The 23,241-nt window shown below is 33.7% G+C and overlaps 1 protein-coding gene across 4 annotated transcripts in view; it reads left to right on the forward strand.

Moving 5' to 3' along the window:
- The window catches only part of DMD (dystrophin), a 1,159,435-nt gene that overhangs the window by 514,715 nt on the left and 621,479 nt on the right, over positions 1-23,241 (forward strand). For all 4 annotated transcript variants that reach the window (XM_039714180.1, XM_039714179.1, XM_039714182.1 and 1 more), the window contains 7 exons: positions 663-776; positions 1,802-1,957; positions 4,287-4,457; positions 6,350-6,532; positions 8,085-8,219; positions 8,972-9,121; positions 16,490-16,651. In XM_039714180.1, the coding sequence (XP_039570114.1) occupies positions 663-776; positions 1,802-1,957; positions 4,287-4,457; positions 6,350-6,532; positions 8,085-8,219; positions 8,972-9,121; positions 16,490-16,651 (1,071 nt within the window). The remainder of the gene's footprint in view (positions 1-662; positions 777-1,801; positions 1,958-4,286; positions 4,458-6,349; positions 6,533-8,084; positions 8,220-8,971; positions 9,122-16,489; positions 16,652-23,241) is intronic.

Raw genomic sequence — 23,241 nt, forward strand, 5'->3', positions numbered from 1 at the left:
AGCATTCCTTCTTTTCAAGTTTTTAATCTTCGTTTGTTCTTTTTTTTGTTAACTGCAAGACTTAAATAAAGGCTATGGAAATAATATTCCTATTCTAGTGCTAGAAACTAGAGAGACTCTGAAAGGACTCATTGAGTCATTATATGACTTTAGTTTCTGAAGTGAATTTCTTTCAGTTACAGTGGCTTTTTCCATTCTGAATAGTAAGGGTGTTTTTGTGTGTTGTATTCTGGTGGAAAAATAGGCACTAGAGAATATAACTTCCAAAAGGAGTCTGAAGTTTAAATGAAAGCACAGAACATTTGATGGGTGAGCCTGAATTAAATGCCAAGTATGAGTAATCTGAAGCCATAAAAGGAACCACTGAACAAGCATGCAGTATCTAAACACAAATGATATCTAGAAGGCATAAATTTGAGAGCCATAAGGCTGTCTGCTCATAGACACATTAAACTTGGTCAGAAATGGTCAAAGTGCAGGTTAAAGTGTTGATGACAGACCCAGGTAAAATTGGTTTTACTTGTTTGCTGTGTTTGTATTTTCAGACAGTTCAATAATGCTGAAATTACATTGCAATGAGTTTTAGTTGTAGTGTCAGGATGAATTACACTTTTGCCAGTCAGGTTTTGTGTGATGCAATGAAATGTCTTTTTAATACACAGAATGACACTAGAACACTGAAGAAGTGGATGGCAGAAGTGGATGTTTTTCTGAAGGAAGAGTGGCCTGCCCTTGGAGACTCAGAAGCCCTGGAAAAGCAACTTGAGCAATGTACAGTGAGTATTACCTGCCTGCTTGGCAGTTATTAAATTCTTCTCTATGAGCTGAGTTTATACAGAAATTACACAAATTATTACTGTTCCTAAAAATAAATTCATGTAGAAAGGGGATTGCCTTTTTGCAGTGTATTTGAACCTTTTGCATGTCCTGGGTTTGAAGGAAAATTCCGTTATAACAAGGAAACTTTAATACCAGAAGGAGGCACACAGTGACTTTTTTTCTTTTTTTTTTAATCTGTATACTCTGTGCCAAAATATCTTTTTTCTGTGTCTGTTACTCATGTAATTTACAAACTTTTCTAATTGTACAAAAAGAACTTGCAGGCATTGTGAGTTATATTCATTCTTTTTTTCAATAAACTTACAAGTTCCAGGATGTTATCCCAGCAGAGTTTTAAAGCATCATGAAATATTGGTACTTCCATCACAGGGTTTACAAATTCTTCTTCCTATCCCAACAGAGTGTGTAGGTGCAGTGAATCTTGTAATCCATGATGGCCCCTGTCTATATGCTCAGTCGAATTTACTAGTTCTGTAAATGTTCTGGCAGGATGTGTAAATACTATGAAATACTAAATACACAGTGGTCTTACAGAGCTGCAAGTTCTCTCATACTTTCTCTTAGCCATTATTTAAATAAGAATTATTGTTATTTTTCACCATTTTAATGGAATGTTCTTTCAGAAACGTCAGTAAAAGGTCTAGGTATTTCTCATGTTTTCAACCAACAGCTGGGAAGCATTTTAAGAGACATATATACACATCATATATGTATATATTTATAGTGCATACATAACATCTAAAAATTACATAATTTTATTTGGTACACAAGAGCTTGCCACATTACAGGTGCTCATTCCTTTTTAATTTCTTTTTGTAGATAAATCTGTTGATTGTGCTCAGTTGACTGGAGATCTGGACCCTAGACAAGCCAGAATCTCATGCAGACACATTGTCACAGGGGTACCATATCTGAAACGTTGTGTGAATTCTGCTTGCCTAAACTTCTGCTCTTCCTTTAGGCTTTAGTAAATGATATCCAGACAATCCAGCCCAGTTTGAACAGTGTTAATGAGACTGGGAAGAAAATGAAGAGTGAAGCAGAGCCAGAATTTGCTTCCAGAATAGAGTCAGAGCTAAAGGATCTCAACGCTCAGTGGGACCACATTTGCAAACAGGTACCAAGTCTCCTGCTGTGACTGGTTCTTTTAAAATTAATCATCAGGTTTTTCTTTGGCAGAATTTGTCCTTCTCTACATATGCAGTAGATATGAATCAGAATTTAGACATATTCATAATTCAATATTAGTCAACTAATATTTTACAGACTGTAATTTAGCCTGTAGCAGTATATGTAAAGTATATTTATTTATAACACAATATCTTACTCTTTTTATAACAAAGATATATACTAATATATTAGGTCTAACAGCGGTATGATTTACGGCTTCTGCAAAACTAGATTTCTGAAGGTGTTGTTTAGGCATTTGCTAAAACAATCAAGTTTTGTACTTAGTTTCATGTTTTCTTGTATATTGTTCAAATTCCATGCCATTACTCTGGATGAAACAAGACATTAAAGCAGTGAAGGGTTCATAATTGAATAACTCAGAATTAAGAGTACATGCAGACCAGCATGTGTATAAATTAATCTTCAGTAGTCTGGGAGAATGGGACTTAACAGGAAAGGACAGTTATTTTATTTTAGTTAAAGGAGTTAATAATAAATAATTTTACCAAATAAGGAAGATAAAAATTACTCTTATTTCACGGATGGCATTTGGATTCTTTTTCTTTATGACTGTTCAAATAATTTTTTTTCATGTTGTATTACCTTCAAATTTTTCCTACTTGCTCTTTCTCTTGTCTACCTTTTTAATGTATATTTTCATAAAAGTGTTGCCTTTTAATGAGGTATAATGTTTTCTAAAATTTCTATTATTCACTTTACAAGTGAAAAATAGTCTCTCTTTATTTTTTGATAAACATAAAAAAAAGTTGAACTTTGAAATCTGTAAGACATTTTATTGATCAGTTTCATAGTCTTTCCCCTTTCATGACCATGGAGTATTTAATTCCTTTTTTGTGTGATATGAATAAGCTGGATAGCTTTGCACTTCTCTCACAGAAATTTTGAGTATTACCTTACAAGTATAAAAGTCTGTCACAGTTCTCTTCTGACTTTCCTGAAAATCTGTCTGTAATTTCATTCAATACAAGGCACATATTATTCCGTCTCAGTGGGCATTTCTAACACAACTTCTTCAGTAATAGCTATTAAAATACATGAATAGTAAATACAAAAATCAGTTTGGTTTGTGATATACATGCAGTTAATATGACTGTGAGAGCTGACAATTGGCAATTGCCATTGGCAATTCAGATACTCTTTTCAGGTGATAGGAGGTTAGCTTTTCTTCTGGTGCTGGGACTGAGGAAGAGACAATTTTGCAGAGCCACATACAATTCTGCTTTTATACTCACTAATTGTTGCTCTATTGTGTTCTAGAAATGTAAAACATTTATGTAGAACAGCATTTATATTTAACAGCCAGTCCTCAAGGATGAGTTACAAGCCAATAAATGCCAGAAATTAAGACCAAATACTAAGAAAATTTCTCCTGATATTACTGAAAATAATGTTTACTGAAGCAGCACCACAGAGCAGAATATTGGAGCAATAAGCTCTGCAAGCCCAATTCTGAAAAATGGCACCAGTACAACTTACTATTTTTGATGAAAACTTTTTAATACTATTGAAAAATGGTAAATGCACAATCAGGGACAATTTTGATAGGTTAATGCACAATGAATAGAATCAGAGAATGGTTTGGGATGGAGGTGATCTAAATTATTATCTAGTTCTAGTTCTACACATGAGCTGGATAATACAATTATATCACCCCAAGAAAGTGATTGGCAGATGATTTAACAGTAGTATTTTTCCCTTTAACTTAAATAGTTTCTTCCACTAGGAGGTTGGGCTTTTTTTCTTACCTATTTTTAGAGTATTCACCTTTCTGCTACGTTCTTAAATGACTTAATCAAAAGAAGAAAGATATGCACATTGCTTTATTCTCTAGTGAGTTGCATTTGAACTAGTTAGAAAGTCGTCTGACTTTATAGCTCAAGAGCCTTTGGTTTCATGCTTGAATGTGCTTTCAAAATCTCCTATGGTTATTCTGTCTACATTTCACAGAAGATATTCCCTGGGACATGTCCTTTCCCTGAGTTGTTTTCCAACCTCAGCATATGGTGTAGATTCTCCTTCTAGTATCATTACAAACTCATTCTGCAGAGCCATAATTTGCTAAAAAAGGATGCATAGAGATGTAGTACTTTTTTGATTGTTTGTTATTAATATCTACCTAATTACTAGTTAACATCTGCCTAATAACAACAGTTTTATTATTCTATTATTTAATTTTATTCTTTTCAGGCTAAAACGTTTTCAAGTTTGTACAGTAGCTTTGCTTCAAGTACCATGTAATCTTTTCTTTCTTAAAGGCCTATGCTAAGAAGGCTGCATTGAAAGGTGGTTTGGATAAGACTGTGAGTCTCAGAAAGGATTTGTCTGAGATGCATGAGTGGATAACACAAGCTGAGGAAGAATATCTGGAAAGAGATTTTGAGTATAAAACACCTGATGAGTTACAGAAAGCTGTTGAGGAGCTGAAGGTAAAAGATAAACTAATTCCTTGAGCTGTGTTCAAACTTATTTTTGAAGCTCTCATTGTAAAAAAGTCTACTTTTCTTTAAAAAAAATACCATTTCAGATCTAGGTGGTTTAAAGTAATTTCTGTTTGGAATGTGCAGGAAGATACTTGATATTCTTCAACACCGCATTGCTTTTTTTTCCTATTTGCTTTATTGGATATTGATTTGGATGTAGCTTCAACATTCTTTTAATTAAGGAATAATTCCTAAAATTTGGGTGTTAGCAGCAGTAGAGTGAAATCAGTTTTATGTCTTCTCTTTGCATTAGAATGAGCAGAAAAAAAAATAGGATGTTAGGATGCTTCTTGGTGTGTGCTATGTATGAATATTATGTCTTTAATATAGGAATATAGAAACAGCATGTTTTGATCTCAATTAATAATGCTTCCTTTCCTTCAATGAAATGAACATTTGGACAAAATGACTAATTTGTGATACATGCTTAAATACTCTCTTGCTAAGCCACTGGGTGTGTGCTTAATTCTTATTTCAAAGGTAAATTGTTTGGCTTGTGCTATTCAGGAAACCAGGTTATAACCTGATTGTCATCAGATATATAGCTTTGACAATCTGTTGAACACTTTGTTTTCAAACTGTTCATTTTCCATGTTTTTTTCCAGTGTTTGAGATATTCAGACCATGCAACTGATAATCTCTTTATTTACTGACACAAATAATTTACTGCCAGTCAGAATACACATACTATAAGGAAATTTATGGAACAACTCAATTGTAAATGAGACAAATATCAAAAGTAAATATCTGCTTTAAAGATACAGTTCTTTTTCTAGTAACTACATAGCAAAACAATTTTATACATTGCATTTCATATTAAAACAGGTAAAATGTTTTATATACAAGCACCATTATGGATTCCTAGTAGATATGCTGGACCCAGATGAAGTACAGCCACGTTCAGACTGTGGCACCTTGACCTAGGAAATAACCAGATCATTTGTCATGATGTCACAACAGAGAAAATCTGGATCAGAATTTTGTGTTCATTCTGCAGCCCATTTCTTCCCACAACTTGAGAAGAGGAAAGTCAAGAGCAGCCTTGTAGACTTCCTCTAGCAATGGCAGCCTGATCACAGTTATTCTGGTTCATGAACTTACAGATCCAGAGAGGGAAAAAAGTGTTTTCAGGAATATGATTTTGATTTGATGTTTTTTGGGCAGGGAGTTCTCATTGTAAATTCCTGTGAAGGCCTGTAGGCACCAATAACACTTTTTATAACATCACTGTTTCCAGTTGTGATGCATTCCAGTCATAGACACCAGAAAGCACTCAGAGGAAACAGTACTAGGTATGAGAATCTTTTTCATGAGACCACATAACAAGGGAGGGAGAAGGAAAAGTGTGGGATATCCAGTAGAGAAAAAATATTTTCTGACAGTGGCAAGAAGTATCTTTTTTTTTTTTTGGCCATTCTTGTGATTTTACCATTAAATCTGGATTCATGAATTTGTAACACAACAGATTTTTATTTTTTTTTGTCTTTTGTGGTTCATAAGTTATGATGCTAAAGGTTCTTGGAGCACTTCTGGGAGGAAAAGAAAGGTACTGAAAGGTTCCGTTAGTCTGAGAGCTTCAGAACACTAGATAGTTGTGAGATGTTACATTGTATTGAGTATTTGTATTGGCAACAAAATTAAACAAAAGTTTTTTGGATGCATTCAAGATTATTTCAGAAAGTCTGGAAATTAAATGTCTCCTGTTGTATTTTGTTTTATTGTAGTGTTGTTTGTGGTTTTTTTCTCCCTCTAGAATTCTGTTAGACAATTCTGATAGTTGCTATAAATAACTTCCCTTCTTAAATCAGGACTACAACATCTCCTTTTTCCTTTTCCAGAGAGCAAAGGAGGAAGCCCTGCAGAAAGAAGTGAAAGTGAAGCTTATTACAGATTCCGTGAATAACTTTATAGCAAAGGCTCCACCTGCAGCTCATGAGGCTTTGAAAAAGGAGCTTGATGTTCTAATTACCAGCTACCAGCAGCTCTGCAGCAGGCTGAATGGAAAGTGGAAGACTTTGGAGGTTTGATGTCTTGTCAGTCTTGTATTTATAGCCCTTCTAACTGCAAGAAGTGAGGTGGAGAGCACAGTTTTATTATCAAATGGGATTGTGGGTAGCCCAAGGCTGTCCTCTCTTTATAAGCCATATACCAAATAACCCATGTTATGAGCTACACACAAAGTTATTTTGAGAATCATATCTGCTGGAGAGTTGTATTGCAAGAGAAGACTGAGACAGCAATGGCTGCTCAAGGTTCTTATCCCTTCTGAGATCAAGCCAGGAACTGGGCTTTGTAGCAGCCCTGTGATGTTCTCTGCATCAGCTCCTCTAGACTTCTCTTTTCCATGGCTAAGGGTTTTGATTGAATGGCCTTGGAGCTGGTCAGGTGGTATTATCCCAGCATGGGAACAGCACTTGCTCTGCTGGGAAACTGAATATTTCCCATGCATTTTGAGTTGACCCTGCCATTTCGGCCAACTCCATTGCAGATTCTTCCTGCTATTTTTAGGGACTATTTTTAGGGACTATTTTTATATTATACACTAGTAACAATGAATTTGGTATAATTTTTTGTTGTTAATATTGCAAGAGCTAAATTTTGTTGGTGAATAATTTGCAAGAGCTAACCTCCTACAGGACAGTAATGTACCAGAGTAAAATTTATCTTGTCTAAATTTCACTGTGGAAAATTAAGTGTGTAGTCTAAACTGGCAATCTGTATTTACCCTGATCATTGATGATATGTTGTTGCATGTTAATATCCCTCCATAACCCTCATTTGGTGTGAGCAAAGTTTGGTCAGGTGAATTGCACTCTGGAAAGCTTGATCTGGCAAGAGTGTAATGCATTTCAATAACATTTTAACTTCTACTAACAAAAAAAAGAACAAAAAATATTATTTATGGAACATTTAAATGTTTTGTTTGTGTATAAAGTGCCATTTTTATCTGCTTATTTAAGTATCTTCAGGCACTGTATAAATAAAATATTAGACAATAATTTCATTTCAGGAGACTAAGAATATTTAATAACATTATGTTTAGTATTCTAGCACTTAAAAGGTCTATAAATTGCATTCAATGTGGTTTGGAATTAATTTCCATAGAGATTTTAGTATGAATTCTTAAAAGCTGATGTTTTATGAACCTGTGATTTAAACAATTAAAATATAGAATATATAAGGAATCTAAGTGCATTTTTATAATAGAGACATAAAGTTCTAACATGGGTCTTTAAAAATTCTGCTCACTATTATATTTTTATAAGAAAACTTTACAGAAAACTTATAAAGTGGATAATACATGAAAATGAAGATCCAAGTTGCATTTTGCAGAAGAGTTCACTTTTTCATGTTATTTTCTGTGGTTTTGCTCTGTTTAATCAAAATGATGGTTTTCTTTTGTTTTATATTAATTTGGATTAGATGAGTGCTGGGAAATAAAATCATATGGTCCCATAAGCTTCAGATATCAAACCATTTTGCTTTGGGGAAGAGACATGAATGTTTTCAGTATTTTAATGAATGAAGATTTTCTTTGAAATTTTCAACCTAAATAAACCTTTTCTTCTTCAGGAGGTATGGGCATGTTGGCGTGAATTATTGTCATATTTGGATGCAGAAAATAAATGGTTGAATGAGATTGAACTGAAACTCAAAGCAACTGAAAATGTCCAGGGAGGTGCAGAAGAGATTTCTGAATCTTTAGATGTAAGTGCTGACTTAAATAATAACCCAATAATTTGTGTTGATAAATTTTAAATCTCATGTAATTCCAAACAAACTATGAGCTAACATTACACATGAACAAGGGGCAGAATATGAAAAGTCCTAAGTTCTTACTAGAGTCAACAAATGAGGTTTTGAATTCAAATCCACCTAAATCAAACAATAATTAATGTCTTCTGCTGGGTGTCAAATACAATTTTGGTAATGCTAAAATAAACATTCTTAAAACAAGAAAAACCCTCACTTCAGCCAGTCAAAAAATGTTGAAGGCTTCAGAGAGGACAAGTTTTCATCATAGCAGTGCAAATTTGTTTGTTATTCTTTAAGCTTTTTTAAGAGAGCCTTTAAAATTAGTAGAAATTAAATTAATGCTCATAGTACATCAAAATACAAAATACTGCATTGATAATCCATTTTGGCTGTTGAATTTCATCTATTTAGATACTCAAGCAGGTTTTTTATATTAAGGCACAAGTTGTCTCACGAACTCATTAGGCATAGTCCACATCTTTAAAATTAAGCATTAAATGTATGAAAAATCTTTTTGCTTCATAATACATAGTACAGAACATTAGTTGTCAAGGCATGGAATATAAGTATTTCATTTTTGTAATCTACTTCTATTATATATGAAATGTGACATTTCTTTCTTATATTTTTAAGGCAAAATAGGATTGCTTTGTAGAACCATATTTATGAAAAGGAAAATAAACTACCTTTTTGACTTTTTTCAGTCTTTGGAACGTTTAATGAGACATCCAGAAGATAATCGCAACCAGATTCGGGAACTGGCTCAGACTTTGACAGATGGTGGCATCTTGGATGAATTGATCAATGAGAAACTTGAGAAGTTCAACAGTCGGTGGGAAGAACTTCAGCAGGAGGTACAGTTAATGAACATCCCCTTAAGTCGAGGACAGTCTAACACCAACTGAAAAATAAAAGTTATTTGTTGGTGCAATTCCCAAACAGGTCACAAACACAATTTTGCAGTAGAAGTGGTTTCATAGGTGTGGTGGGCTAACTCCAGTAGGCAGCAAAGCACCACAAGGCTCCACGTCTCCTTGTACTTTGGTAGAGATTATAGAAATGGCAGAAGCAAGAAAACTCATAGAATGAGATTAGGATGATTTTATAAGTGAAAGAAGAAAGGGGTAAAAGCAAGTGATGCAGAAGAAATTACCTCTAGGAGACTAATGCTCAACCAGTCCCCATACAATGACAATTTTGGAAACATTTTCCCCACCTCTTTTTGTTGTTGAGCATGACCCTGTGTGGTGCTCAGGTCAGCTGTCCTGGCTGTGTACTTTAAAATCCCAGCCTGCTCTGTGGAAGGCGCAGAGTGAGAAGGAAAAGGCCTGGATACTGTGAAGCCCTGCTCAGCAAGGCTGAAACATTTCTGCACTATCAGTGCCATTTTGGCCACCAATACAAACCACTGAACCATATAGGCTGCTGTGAAGAAAATTAATTCAGTCCCAGCCAAAACCAGTAAAATGGGTAACCCCAAAATTTCAAAATTGGAGTGACTTTTTATTGGATTTAATCTTTAATTGTGTATTTAAGATGTTTTCTCTGACAAAAATCTTAGCGAGATGGAAATTATTTTCAAAATTAATGATGAGTAATATCTGTTACAGATACATTTTTATTAAGCAATAAATAAGTGTATTTTTATAAATTATAGTGTTAAAAAGACACTTCAATATAAAATGTGTAAGACAAGGAGAGCCAAATCTAGTAATATGCTCTTAATATGAGGCAAATATCAGCTCAGTACTTTGGTGAAGATCAGAAAGAATTATTAGAGAAAGACCTAGCAAAGGATGTAGACAGCCCCTTTATGACAGTAACCAGAACATGCATGAAGATAAGCTACAAACACTGTCAAAAGTGACTCGGTTACAATGATATAAATGATACACAAGTGCAAAATTTTTGAAAGCAGCTGTATTAGAAGGATGGCAATCTACCATGAAAATGAAAAAAAAATTTGCTTCTTTTGTGGTGCTACAAATATACTTGTTTTTGAATTCAGTGGAAGTAAAAACATCGCAATAAAAATTGTGAGAGTCCTTGGCTGTTCTGAGAATAAACTTGAAGAATGGGGAAGGAAAGAGCATGGTGGTACTTCTGGTGCAGTGCAGGCTTTCACATAATTCTGTGTAGCTGGACAGTGCTTGAAAAGTAAATATAAATTTCTGTATACCTTCTCTTTTTGTAGCCCTTATTTTTGTTTTATCATCTCACTTCTGTTTGAAAGCAGATACAGTCTCTGGAATTCTGCTTCTTGGTATTTGTCATTTTGTTAGTGACTAGAGGACTAGGGATATACAGTAGGCTTCCAAGGTGTGAGACACTTTTAAACAGTCTTTTTGAATGACAGTTGAATACTATTCAGTCATCCCTCACAGATATTAAATCAAAATTTATACAAGCTGCAGAGATTTAGTGTCAAAAGCCATAATGAAGAGGTTGTGTGAAATTCTGGAAATAATTTGGATTACTATATAGGCAAAATATATTAGAAATGTATTCACTGCTCTCCAATTTCTTTCAAAGATAGAAAAAAAATTGGGGTGAAGGTCTTCTTCAAAGGCTTCTTTGAAAGCTTGATCAGATATTAAGTAGTTAAATACTAATGGTGATATCTTAATATGAAGTAGAAAAACATGCTTTTTTTCCCAGATTCCTGATACTGAATTTTCTGTGCTGTTTGTGTAGTCTCTTGAAATTCAAGCAGCATTCACCTTGCATAAAAATATATTGCAGCTCATAACAGAAATCAGCTCATGCTCAAGGTCACTTCTTCAGACAGGCTAATTGGCAGTCCTAAAGTAGTGAAGTCACTTGTTTTTATTTGAATAATTTTGCTAGTAATTACCAAGACAATAAGTTCATGTGGGCAGAAACTGATATGTGAAATATTTATTCACTACTAATAGAGCAACCAAACCAACCCACTTCTATATAAATAATGCTGCAAGACAATGCAGCTTTGCTATGGAGATGGAAATTCATTTTTAAAGTCAGATAATGGCTCCATGTTTGTGTGCCTTATCTTCTTTAGTTAACAGAGAGAGTGAGTGTGTTTAGTTTGCTTTTGAACATTTGGGGCTGACTGATAGCAAGGTATATCCTGTCCTTACATTTCAAGGACTGATTCATTTACAGCTCTATGTATGGGATTTAAGAAACACTGAAGAATTTGAAGCTAATATTGCAATCTTAAAGCTTCAATTAAAGTGATATCAATGCTTAAAGTGATTTACATCACTTGTAAAGTGATGATTTCTGAAGCTTGTCCAGCAAGCTTCAGAAATGTCAGTCAGATGTTCTTCAGACTGCTCTTGCAAAAAACTGTACAAAACATTATTGTTCACATGGGCTTTACACTAGACTCAATTATTATTATTGGCTCCTGTCTCTTAATTCGTTTTAGGACTCCCATGAAGATTACCTTTGGTTTCTTTCAAAGAGCACACATTCATCATTTGACATAATTTTTCTGTTTTGTTCTCCTCTCCAGAGAAGAAAGTATATTTCATACCCCCTGTCCAGCTTAGAAGGCTGCTAAGAGGGCTGCTTTTACAAGTTCTGAGGCATTATCTGCTGGCAGTGATAACCTAAAGAGATAGAAAAGTCTTCATTGGTATAGTTTGCTGTTTTGGAATTCAGTTGATCAAAGTTGAATATCACTTAATGGCTGGGAGCTCAAATATTTGTACCCATTTACTCAATAAGCACACTGGATAATACTCCTAGAATTTGCAGAAAATTTAGTTCTAGGTTGGAGAGTATTAAAAATTCATGGGTCCAAAAATGTTTTGGATTTTTTTTTTTTTAAAAATGTGCTTCTACTTAAAGTCTAAGCACAAACAGTAATCCACTCTGAGATTAAGTGGAGATTAACGTGTTTGGAGTTTGATGTGAGAGGTACAGAGAAGTTGTGATATGTCTCAGTCACAATCATTATATGACCAAGAGTCAGGCTAAATTTTAAACTAATTTAAACAAGTTCAGAAGGAATTTTAAATTTTCCTAACTTTTAAACTTTTCCTATGGCAACATTTCTCAATAACACAAGAGTATAACTAAGACATCAAAAAAACCCCAACATGCTAAGATTTCTGCCTTTCTTAACAGACCCTTTTCCATGAGCTGTAACTTATAAGATAATTAATGAATTTATTTCTGCATTTTAAGTAAATGTACCTTGTAGTAAATGTGCTATAATTTTCAAAATATTTTGTTCTGTTAGTTTTCAACTACTGAGCCCAACTATTGAGTACTGCCTCAACATTATTTGGTTTTAACCTTAAAACTCTAACCAATATCTTAGTAACAGCATGTGTGACTGATGGTATTTAATAGATGAAATGTATTATTTAAGCAAAAAGTGGTAATATCTATAAATATAACATTATAAAATTCAACACCAAGGAATTAACTATGGTCCTTTCCCTTAGTACTGCATTTTATGTGGATAATATGCAATGTTGCCATTTCCTGCATTTACCATTGACCTTTGGTATATTGTAAACAGGTTTATGCAGGATATAATATCATAAAAAGTGTTATGTTTATCATCAAAATCTATAAAAACCCTCTAGAGACTTAAATAAAAAAATTATTCCATAATTTTTTTCATTTCTCTTTCATTCTGATTGTGCCTAACAGCAGATTTTTTTTTCTTTGAATTAATTTTCCTTGACAGCTGTCAACATTTTGCTAGCTCAGAAATAATTAAACTGTTGTTTATTTTCCTGAGATTTTCTATTTAGCAGATAACTGTCAGGCATTTCTCTTTAGAGCCCAAAGCCTTCAGTTTCATTGACCATGATCTGATAGCAAAGCTGGAGCTTCTTATTATGTTCTGAGAGCCATTTACACACTACAATGTTAAGCTATTTATTTTTTTCCCACAATGGAATAGAAAACCCATAATACTTCCAGAAACAAACAGGTGAACCACCCAGAACATCATAAATTAAAATATTTTTATATAATAAATATTTAAAATTTCAGCTCTGAACTCTCACATGTCTTAAAAAAAATAGACCTATGTAGCTTTTCACACAGATAGATGTAAGTTTGAAGGACAAATTTGAAACTCAGCTACACAGATATAAGTGTGTAGAAGGACTACTCCTTTTTGTAAATCATTCTAATGCTTGTGCCCACCAACAACTCTTTTCTACTGAAAGAGAAGAAGGTGTCTTGTCAATATTGTGGTATTCCCCTTGATTGAATTTATTCAATATTCTGCAATGCCAGTGGCAGTACCAGGGACCTACTTAGTGAAAAAGATTAGATCTTTGGATCAGCTGTTGTGTACTGGAGAAATATGATACTTTACAGGTGTATCATACCTTTCATAAGATTACTGTACAGATTTTCAATCCATTTGTTGTGGGAATCAATGAGGTCAGGTATGAGCTTGACTTTAGATGAATATGTAAGGCAGGGTCAGTTTCCAGTAAGCAATATAGACAAAAAATTATAGTAACACCCACTTATATCTGAGAAAATCACCACAATTCTCAAGGTACTATTTCCCAAAATTCAGCTGTGTGTCTCTTCTCCCATTGCCAAAATAATTCCTCTCTTCTGCTGCTGTATTCATGTCTTGGTCTAACATCATCCATTCATTCACTTAAACTGTTCACAGCTTTGGGAAAAGATGTACTTTATGCTCATTTGGAAGAGGCAAAATGTCACACAGGTTCTCAGGCTGTAATCAAATTCCCTCTGAGGACAATGAAAGGGGAAATTTTTGTCTTTGTGTGTGTATTGTGCACATAAACACATCACAAGCATTAATATATATTTATCTGACTATATTGCTTGAAATATGACTGTAAAAATTCAGTTAGGCTGAGGCAAGGATTGGTTTTAATTTTTTCTTAAGTTTATCTGCTATTTAATAATATTTGATCATATTTGATTATATTTTGTCAATGAGTTTAGGAATAATTTATTTTTTCCAGTTGTATTCTAAAATAAGATTTTGATATACATATTTTCTGATGATATCAGCACAAAGATGACCATTTTTCAATCACCACTTGCTCTTTATAGGATTTTAAGTCTTTGGGAATTTGCATGCATTCTGCTACTTCGTTGCCTGAATGCACTCTGTTTCTCAGGCTGGCAGCAAATGCATCTGTACTTTAAAAAATCCCTAATTCCAAATAGTAGTTAGCATGGGACAGCATTTAACAGAGGTTCAAAGCTTCAGGTGTTGCTACAGAACTAGTTCATCAGATAGATATAACACCAAATTTGTGTCCAGTATTTTGAATTCTCCAGAAAGTGCAGACATTTTTTTTGAATGACTAAGAATGGAACTTTGTCAGAGAGTTATTTTAAGTGGTGAGCTTCTCTGCACATAGGGGCACTGCAGCCCTCAGGAGGAATGGATTCTGCAGTGTGTTAGTCCTAACAGTGAACCACAGAGATCAGTAAAAGCAGGGAAGTTGTTCTTTGCTTCTTCCATGCTTCCAGGAGGATTACCTTACCCATTAGTGCAGAAAGCCACTTATCCTGTTTCTGACCTAATGTGTCAGTGCACCCCTTAGTGACGCAGATGGATTGATAGTGAGTCTGTGTCCTGGCCAGGCTTACAAATCAGCAGCAAGGAGTGCCAAGGTAAATGGAAGTGCTGGTTTTTAAACTCACTGCTTTGAACAGGTTGAGAAGGTTTTTATGTTAAAATCTCAAATCAGATGAAAATAAAAGTCATTTCAGTAGCAAGCCTTAATACTGCAGTAGGGTAATGATACCTTGGTGGTTTGGGTGCTTCCATTAACACTGACAGCATGAGGCTGATATGCAAAGCTGCTCAGTTTCAGAGAAGGTTCCTGGAACTTGCAGTGATACAAGATTATCTGATCAGTTGTTTTGAAATAGCACAAAGCAGCTTACAAAAGCAAATATAGAAAATACTGGTTGGGTTCCTATACTTTAACTAAGTCAAACAGCTAGCAAGAATGCTCAAAAGAAATCATCTTTTTCCTTTGTTATAGGTGGAGCTCTGTAAGAATCTGAGCTCTGTGAAGAAGGTGCAGATATATCAAATATTCTCACTGAATTACTGAGAGATGTTTTTGTTCAAGGCAAGACTCTTGTAATGGGTATGAAATCAAATTAAAATATAGCTGGCTTACCAGAGAGAAAAAGTGTGATTTGACTTGAAAAATGGCAGGATACCTAGAAATGTTATTTAAAATGTGCTTGCTTTCACCTTTGATTCCTGTCAAATTAAGTTAGTCACCTTATTCTGTGGGCAGCAATATGGCTGTACTTGTACACAGAAAAACTATGCTGTATTTGAGGTTGTTGGTAATTATTGTGTGCTTTGTATAAAGCAGAAACTCTGATAGGCAGTAGCTGAGGTCCAAATAAAATATGAGCCTGTGGGTAGACACAGTGACAGATGGAAGAATGCACCAGGTCATTTGTTACCCAATAAATACCTTATTAAAGTGTTGCAAATGCTATTTAAATCTGACTCGTTTATGTGAAGTGTTTAATATATGTGTGTTCTAAGGACAACTTGGATGGAGAATTTATTGTCCTGATTTGTTAAACCATAAACTGAGCTCCTTTGAAAGGACAACATCCTTCTCCAAAAAACGGATTGTGTAAAAAACCATGGTGGCACTGCTGGTGGAGTAAAAGCAAGATTCACCTTCTCAATTTTTTTTTCCACAGGAGGAAGAAAGTAGGCATTGCCTCCTCCAAACAGCTATTTATGCTTCATATAAGAGAAATCCAGCTCAACCGAGTCTTTATCCCTCTCACTTACTGAGGTGGATTGCTTTGGATAGGATTGTGATGACAGTAACCCTATTCTCAGTAAACAAAGTCTCTTGAATTATATAACAAGATCAGGAGGACCTCTCTTCCTCAGAAAGAAAGGCAGCACTGTCAGGATGGTTTGCTTGTGCAGCTTTGCCATCTTGCACTCTGAATAGAAATCCTCAGTTTACACTTTGGGTTTTTTGGGGGATCTTGTGCTTTTCAGAACTTTCTGTGCAGTCTGAGTGTTGTTTGTTTCTTAAGGAGAAAACTGAATGAGTGGCAAAAAGATGCGCAATTTATCCTACAAAAAGGTGGATGGGCACAAGTCAGGAATCCTGTGTCTGATTCTTTGCCTGAACTTTTTTGGAAAAAAAAAAAAAAGTGTGGAAAAAATGTGTTATATGCATTATTACTTTGAATGCTGATAATATTGTCATTGTTTCTAGGCCGTGAGAAGACAGAAAAGTCTTGAGCAGAGTATTCAATCTGCACAGGAGACTGACAAAACCCTGCGCTTGATCCAGGAGTCTCTGGCTGTTATTGACAAACAGTTAACAGCCTACACTGCAGACAGAGTGGATGCAGCTCAGGTCCCTCAGGAAGCACAGGTAAGTTACACACAGGTTGAGCTTACGTGTTTACTAGTTTTCTTAATTAACCAAAGAGTGTTGGTTGTCCCTCAGCCTCTTGTTAAGGAGGATTTGCAACATGATCAGCGTGAAAGTGCAAGCAAATTTTGTGTAGGATTACTTTAAGAAGTTTAAGCTACTCATAGAAAAGTCATATTTTCCTTCTGATTTATATTATATACCAGTCCAGAAGATGTAAAGGACCGTAAATGTCATGGAAGACTATGCAGTAATTTTAAAAAGGCAAGGATAAACAACGTGGTTCTTTAAAATCCAACTCCTATTCTAGAGAAAGGAAACTCATCATCCTCATTACTCTTAGATGACTCTTTTGCAAAGTTGATTATTAAAGTTTATTATTAAATTATTGGAACATAAACAGCATTGTTAATTATTTCATATTTTTATAATGTGCACATCAATGTACATAAATTTTTACAGCTCACGTAAGTTCAGTAGAAAAAGCTTTTCCCAATCTTTACACATGGTTTATTTGGCCTTTGACATAAAAATGTACATCTAATTATCATTTTTGCTTTCTTTCTTCTGTAAGTTCTGCTTTACTGCAGCATTAAGAGGATAAGAATATGAATGAAATAAAACCAAACATCTCTGCAATAAAACTATCAACACTCTACAATATTACATACCTCAATATCTCTGTTAATTCCATCTAAATTTAGGCAGTCAGATTATGAAAGAAGGCAAGGATAAACAACGTGGTTCTTTAAAATCCAGCTCCTATTCTAGAGAAAGGAAACTCATCATCCTCATTACTCTTAGATGACTCTTTTGCAAAGTTGATTATTAAAGTTTATTATTAAATTATTGGAACATAGACAACATTGTTAATTATTTCATTTTTTTTATAATGTGCACATCAATGTACATACATTTTTACGGCTCACGTAAGTTCAGTAGAAAAAGCTTTTCCCAATCTTTACACATGGTTTATTTGGCCTTTGACATAAAAATGTACATCTAATTATCATTTTTGCTTTCTTTCTTCTGTAAGTTCTGCTTTACTGCAGCATTAAGAGGATAAGAATATGAATGAAATAAAACCAAACATCTCTGCAATAAAACTATCAACACTCTACAATATTACATACCTCAATATCTCTGTTAATTCCATCTAAATTTAGGCAGTCAGATTATGAAAGTCAAACAGGGAAAAAAGCTACAGTGAAGTTGAAAAAGAGTGCTTCTATAATGATATTAGAAGAGATATTCAATAATGAGTTTCTTGGCATGCCTGTAGAGTTCTAAATAATTCTAAAAAATAATAATACTGTATAGAGTACCTTAGATGATCTTAAATATATTCTGAGCTGAATATATGCAGCCCTGAAAATACTTAAAATAATTCTTGGCATGTAAAATTATTCTAAATAATTCTAAAAAATAATAATAGTGTATAGAGTACCTTAGATGATCTTAAATATATTCAGAGCTGAATATATGCACCCCTGAAAAGACTTTTTTAATGTTACTATGTCTTTTGAATTAACATGTAGATAGGTGTACCTTTCAGTTACTTTGTGTGTTTGTGTGCTTGGAGGTACGTGCAGATATTTTTATGGGTATGTTTGGTCTATAAATGCTATATTTGGAAAATAGGATCACATCTGGATTCAGTCTTATTTTGAAAATAATTTTTATCATACTTTATTTTCTTCTAATTTATATCAGTATAATATTAGATTTAGAAAAAACTTGCTTCAGTTTGAATCTTAAATAATATTAGCTATCTGTTGACTCTCGAATTACTTTTCTTCTTCCTAGAAATATGAATGATTTAAACAATTCTTTTATTGAGATAAAAATTAGCATTTTTTAAGGATGTATCACTTTAATTTCTCATCTTGTAGTTATATGAAGTGAATACACAAGAAAAAACATTATATGAAAATGTACTTTTTTTTTCTCATATATTTAGACCCTTACATGTTTCACATGTCCCAGGGATCCATCTGATTTATGTGCATTGTCAGGTATCATATTGGGAATTTCTACAGACTGGGTAAAAGAAAGTAATTCAGAACTTCAAAAACTGAAACAGCACAAAACCCAATCAACCTTCATTAGCACACTTTCATAAGAAGATTTCAGCTCAGTGCCTTTGTAGAACTTGTTTTTTATTGGAGATTTTATTGTCTAATGTCAGGTTCACCTGATTGTATTATATCCACTGTGGGAAAACCAGCATAGAGGCTGCTGAGTTTTCCCTTTCATGTTTTCATTTTATGGTGCCAGTGAGACCTGATGAAAAAAACTTCATTAACAACTGAACAGGTCTAAAGCAAATATTTAAGTTCTCTGAAGTTCAGTTGTGAATCTCTCTAAAATCCTTAGAGGGAAAGGGAATAAACAATCATTTTTTTGTGTGTAGATAGACTGAGCCATTCCTCCAGCAAAGAGCCACCCCAGCCAGTGGCAGAACAGGCACATCCTGAATGGCCAGGTCTCCTGTGGAGCTCTGCCGGTGCCATTCTTTTGTAGAGCTGAAAATAGTTCATTCATGTGAGGTACCTACAACAGTGTCTGCACAGCTGCAATGGGAATCTTCCAGTCAGTGATGTTGCTTTCTGGGCAGGGATCAGTTTATCCATGCTGAGGGATTTAGCAATCCATTCAGCAATGTGTGTTGCATTTCTAAAAGGAAACGTGGGGGAATTTATAATCAGAAAGTGGCTGGGCTTGGGAGCTCTATATGTTTGCCTCAGAAATTTCAAATCTATTTAAAGTATTCATAGGAGGAATAATCTTTGTTGCAGCTGATCAGAAATTAATTTGAGGAAAAAAATATATTTAGCTCCTCTTTTTTTAAGCAAAATTATCAGTTTACTTTATTCAGAAACTTGATAGAGAGTCCAATATGTGCTGTTCCTAGGATCACTTTTTGAATCTAAATTCTGTGTGCTTCTTACTCCACCATGTGGCGCTGGGACTTTAATGCTAGAAAGCCAATGTAACCCAAATTATTTGAAGTACAACTAAAGATTATGTTTTCAGACAAAAAAACCTAACAGTAGCCACACAGATAAATTACAGATAATCACAGATAGATTTCTCAAGGCCCTGTTATGACAAAACCTTGAGTGAGGTAAATTCTAGAGCAATATTCCAAAAGGAAAGAGTATTTGTGTGCTTGATCTCATGATCCCAGTGGAATAATTTTTCGTATTTCTTAACTTACCAAAATTACAGAGAATGAAGTCATCATCACAAGAATTTGCAGTTGTTGGCTTTTATTAAAGTATTCTTTAACTGACCAGAGAAAAATAAATCTGTACCGAAAATATTACATTTGTATGACAGGATATTTTTCAAATAATTATTTGTAGCTTTCTTATTCAATAAATTTTGATTGAAGAGAGAATTTCTACTTTGTATTTCTGCTTAGTCTGAGTGACTACATGAATATTTTACATTATGGGAAAGAAAATCGACTTATTTAATTTCTCACCTGCATATGAAAAATCACTTTGTCTGTTGTTCTCCCCAGTCAAACTATATAAGGTGTGATGTGGAGAATAACTTTAATACTGTGTTTGTGAAAAGTACAAAAATAATATACCTTTGCAATAAAATCCTTGGATAATTTCAGTTCTGTAGAGTTAAGCACTATATGCCTGGCTGTTTTCTAAGCGAAGGTGCCTATATACTGTTTTTATAATATCTTTGTGCTTTGTTCAAAACCAAAGTTAATGTGATGATACAATGGCAGAATGGTTCAGCTGTTCAAGATGTTACTTGACAAGATGATGGCCTGCTTCATTGCCTTGAGACTAATATTTTGGGACAAAGAACTCACAGTTGTCTACTTAGAAAAGCATTTAAGTTATCTACATTTTCCTTTCCTCGGCTGGAAATTGTAAGGATTGTTTTGTTCAGCCATGTGTAGATCAGTGGTCAGAGGGAAGAGCTGATAAGTTTTATTCAAAAGCTTACATTTTGTTATATATTAAGTTTGAATATCTATGCAGATTTCTGTACTATGCAGGTTTTCACCCTCTACACATCTCCGTAGTATCTGAACACTGTTTTAACTGCATTTGTCATGACAAACTTACTCAGTATTGCCTTGTCAGCCATGGTTCTACCCTATTCTGCCTTTCTTTTCACATTTGGACTTCCAGTTAATATTTCTTGAAAGTTAGTGTCCATAACAAAGCATACAGTTTGAGTTAACATTTACCTATATGTCCTTTGTGCTGCAACATCATCATCTCTGTGTGTTATATGCTTTCATATATATATGAATAAAAGTTTTGCAAATGTACTGAAAGATTTCCAGTCATGGCAAATGACAATCCCTAACCTGTAGGACTCAATAATTTATGCACAGTAGTATTGCTTGGTTACACACAGTACATTATATTCTGATGTACTAGAAATTAAATAAAGGCAAGTTTTGCTCTTTATTAAAAAAATAGAAAAGAAATAGGAACCACTGAAAAAAGAAGAGATGGGGATAATAGGAGAAAAAATAGTGTATTCTTATGGATGTTTCAGAAGAGACACAAAAGTCAAAGTGGTCATTTAAAAATTGAATCATAATAGACATCACAGGCAAGCATTATAAATTCTTTTATATCATGTTCATTTAATTTTTCTGCCTGTGAGCAGCAGTAACAAATAAAGAAAAAAAGGTTTTCCTTGTTACAAGCCTTACTAACTTTTCTTTTAATCATTCCTCTAATGTGTTTGTTGTCTCCAATCCCACATTTTGATGTCAGAGAAGATGACACTTCATCTCTCTCCTGCAGATCAATTTAAAATAGTGAGATAGAACAACCTCTATGCAATGTCCCATAATGCCTAATTGCTTAAACACTACTCTTATCTGTGCTGTGTTGTTCTGACCTATTCAGATAAGAACTGTTCAATTATGTGCTTTTCAGAGGGACTCTGAGGTTGAACAAAGTAAATTGGAAAATGCAACCAAAAATCAGTTTGTTGATGAAGAGGGGAAGCAAACTGTTGAAATACTTGGTTTTATATAGTGTATTTTTTAGCATTTAGACTTGTTTCTTTCATATGCAGTTCTGACATCCAAGACATGAAAAAATTATTTGGCTTCAGGCAATTACTAAATCACCACCTGTTTGGTTCATGTGTAGCACAAAAATGGAAGATAATCCTGTTACAATTCAAACACACTTCAAGAAACTAAACTTAGACAAGGACAAAATAAATGCTCAACAATTAAATAAATCTTCTATTCTTGATGGAATCATTCTTTTAATTGACTATTTTTTGTTCTCTCAAAAAGTAAATATCATATTTTAAAAAAAAATTTTTACTTGCTTCAGATGTTCCTGGCCATTCATTAAATAGTGCTGTGAAGGAGAACTCAAAATATGAAAAATCAAAACCACATAATTATGATAATTTTAGAAGAAAAAAAATCATCTACATGTGGTGCTTTCTGCTAGTCATTTTGTTTTTACAAATACTTTGCTTTAGAAAAATATTTTAATTCTCCAAATAGTATTGAATAATTTAATTTAGAGTTTAGTCTTGCAACTAAACTTAGTAAATACTGAATGGTTTAATGTATCTTTCTTTTTCTCTTAAAATTTACTTTAATATATATTCAATATAACTTGTGAAAACCTGCTTTGAGATAAGTGCTGAAATACATAAGAAATTGTAGTGGTATACAAGTTATTATAACCATGTAAAAGCCATATAAAGTAGGCAGCATATGGTGTACACAGCTTTGTACTTAATAACCTATGAAAATGTGATTAAAATACATGTATATTAATTTTTACTATTAAAGTTACTGTAGTGTAAGATAAATTTATGTACATATATTTCAAATTATAGCTGGTCTTCAGGGCATCTGAAAAATGCTATATTCCATTAAAATAAAAAAAGATTAAATTAAAAATCACTTTTTAATGCAGGAGTAATGGCCTGAAATGCATCTCATGATGGGAACATAGCTTTGTGTCCTTATTTCATAGGGTATTTCTTTTCAGTGAGGCTGTCTAGCAGTTCTGCTAATAAATTTTTTTTATTTTCTAACAATTTAAACATAATTTTATGTGAATCTTCTTGAAGTATGTTGCATCAATATATTTTCTTGGAATTCTTTTCCATTGCATTCCACTAGCCGACGCTGCTTAAGTTAATTTTGTCTTGTAAGGTTGATTAATGGTGAACCAAAAAAAAGCTGATAGTTTTCTTTGGATCACACTCTGATTTTGCAGACATAACAAGCAATATGTGTTAGAAAATAAATGAAGTTAGTATAATAATGAACTGCATGCCGTTGTGCATTTAGCTACAGAAGACTGATATTGAACATAGATTCTAGTCAGTTGTATGGCAAAAACATAGATATGTAGATATATATATAAACAGCATCTTAGAGAGCTGTAGATATAGCACAGCTCTCTAAGATGAAGGTGATGTTGTACATGCAGGATACATCAATCATTTTTCTCTCAACTTGCCTGGTGATACTATGAAAATGAGAAGAATTAAGACTAGTGACACAAATAGCTTCTAATTTTTTTCCAAAGATTAATTTTTAATATTCTTACCAATGAAAA

This window comes from Passer montanus, unplaced genomic scaffold (assembly GCF_014805655.1).
Source record: "Passer montanus isolate IOZ18808 unplaced genomic scaffold, ASM1480565v1 scaffold3, whole genome shotgun sequence".
NCBI lineage: Eukaryota > Metazoa > Chordata > Aves > Passeriformes > Passeridae > Passer > Passer montanus.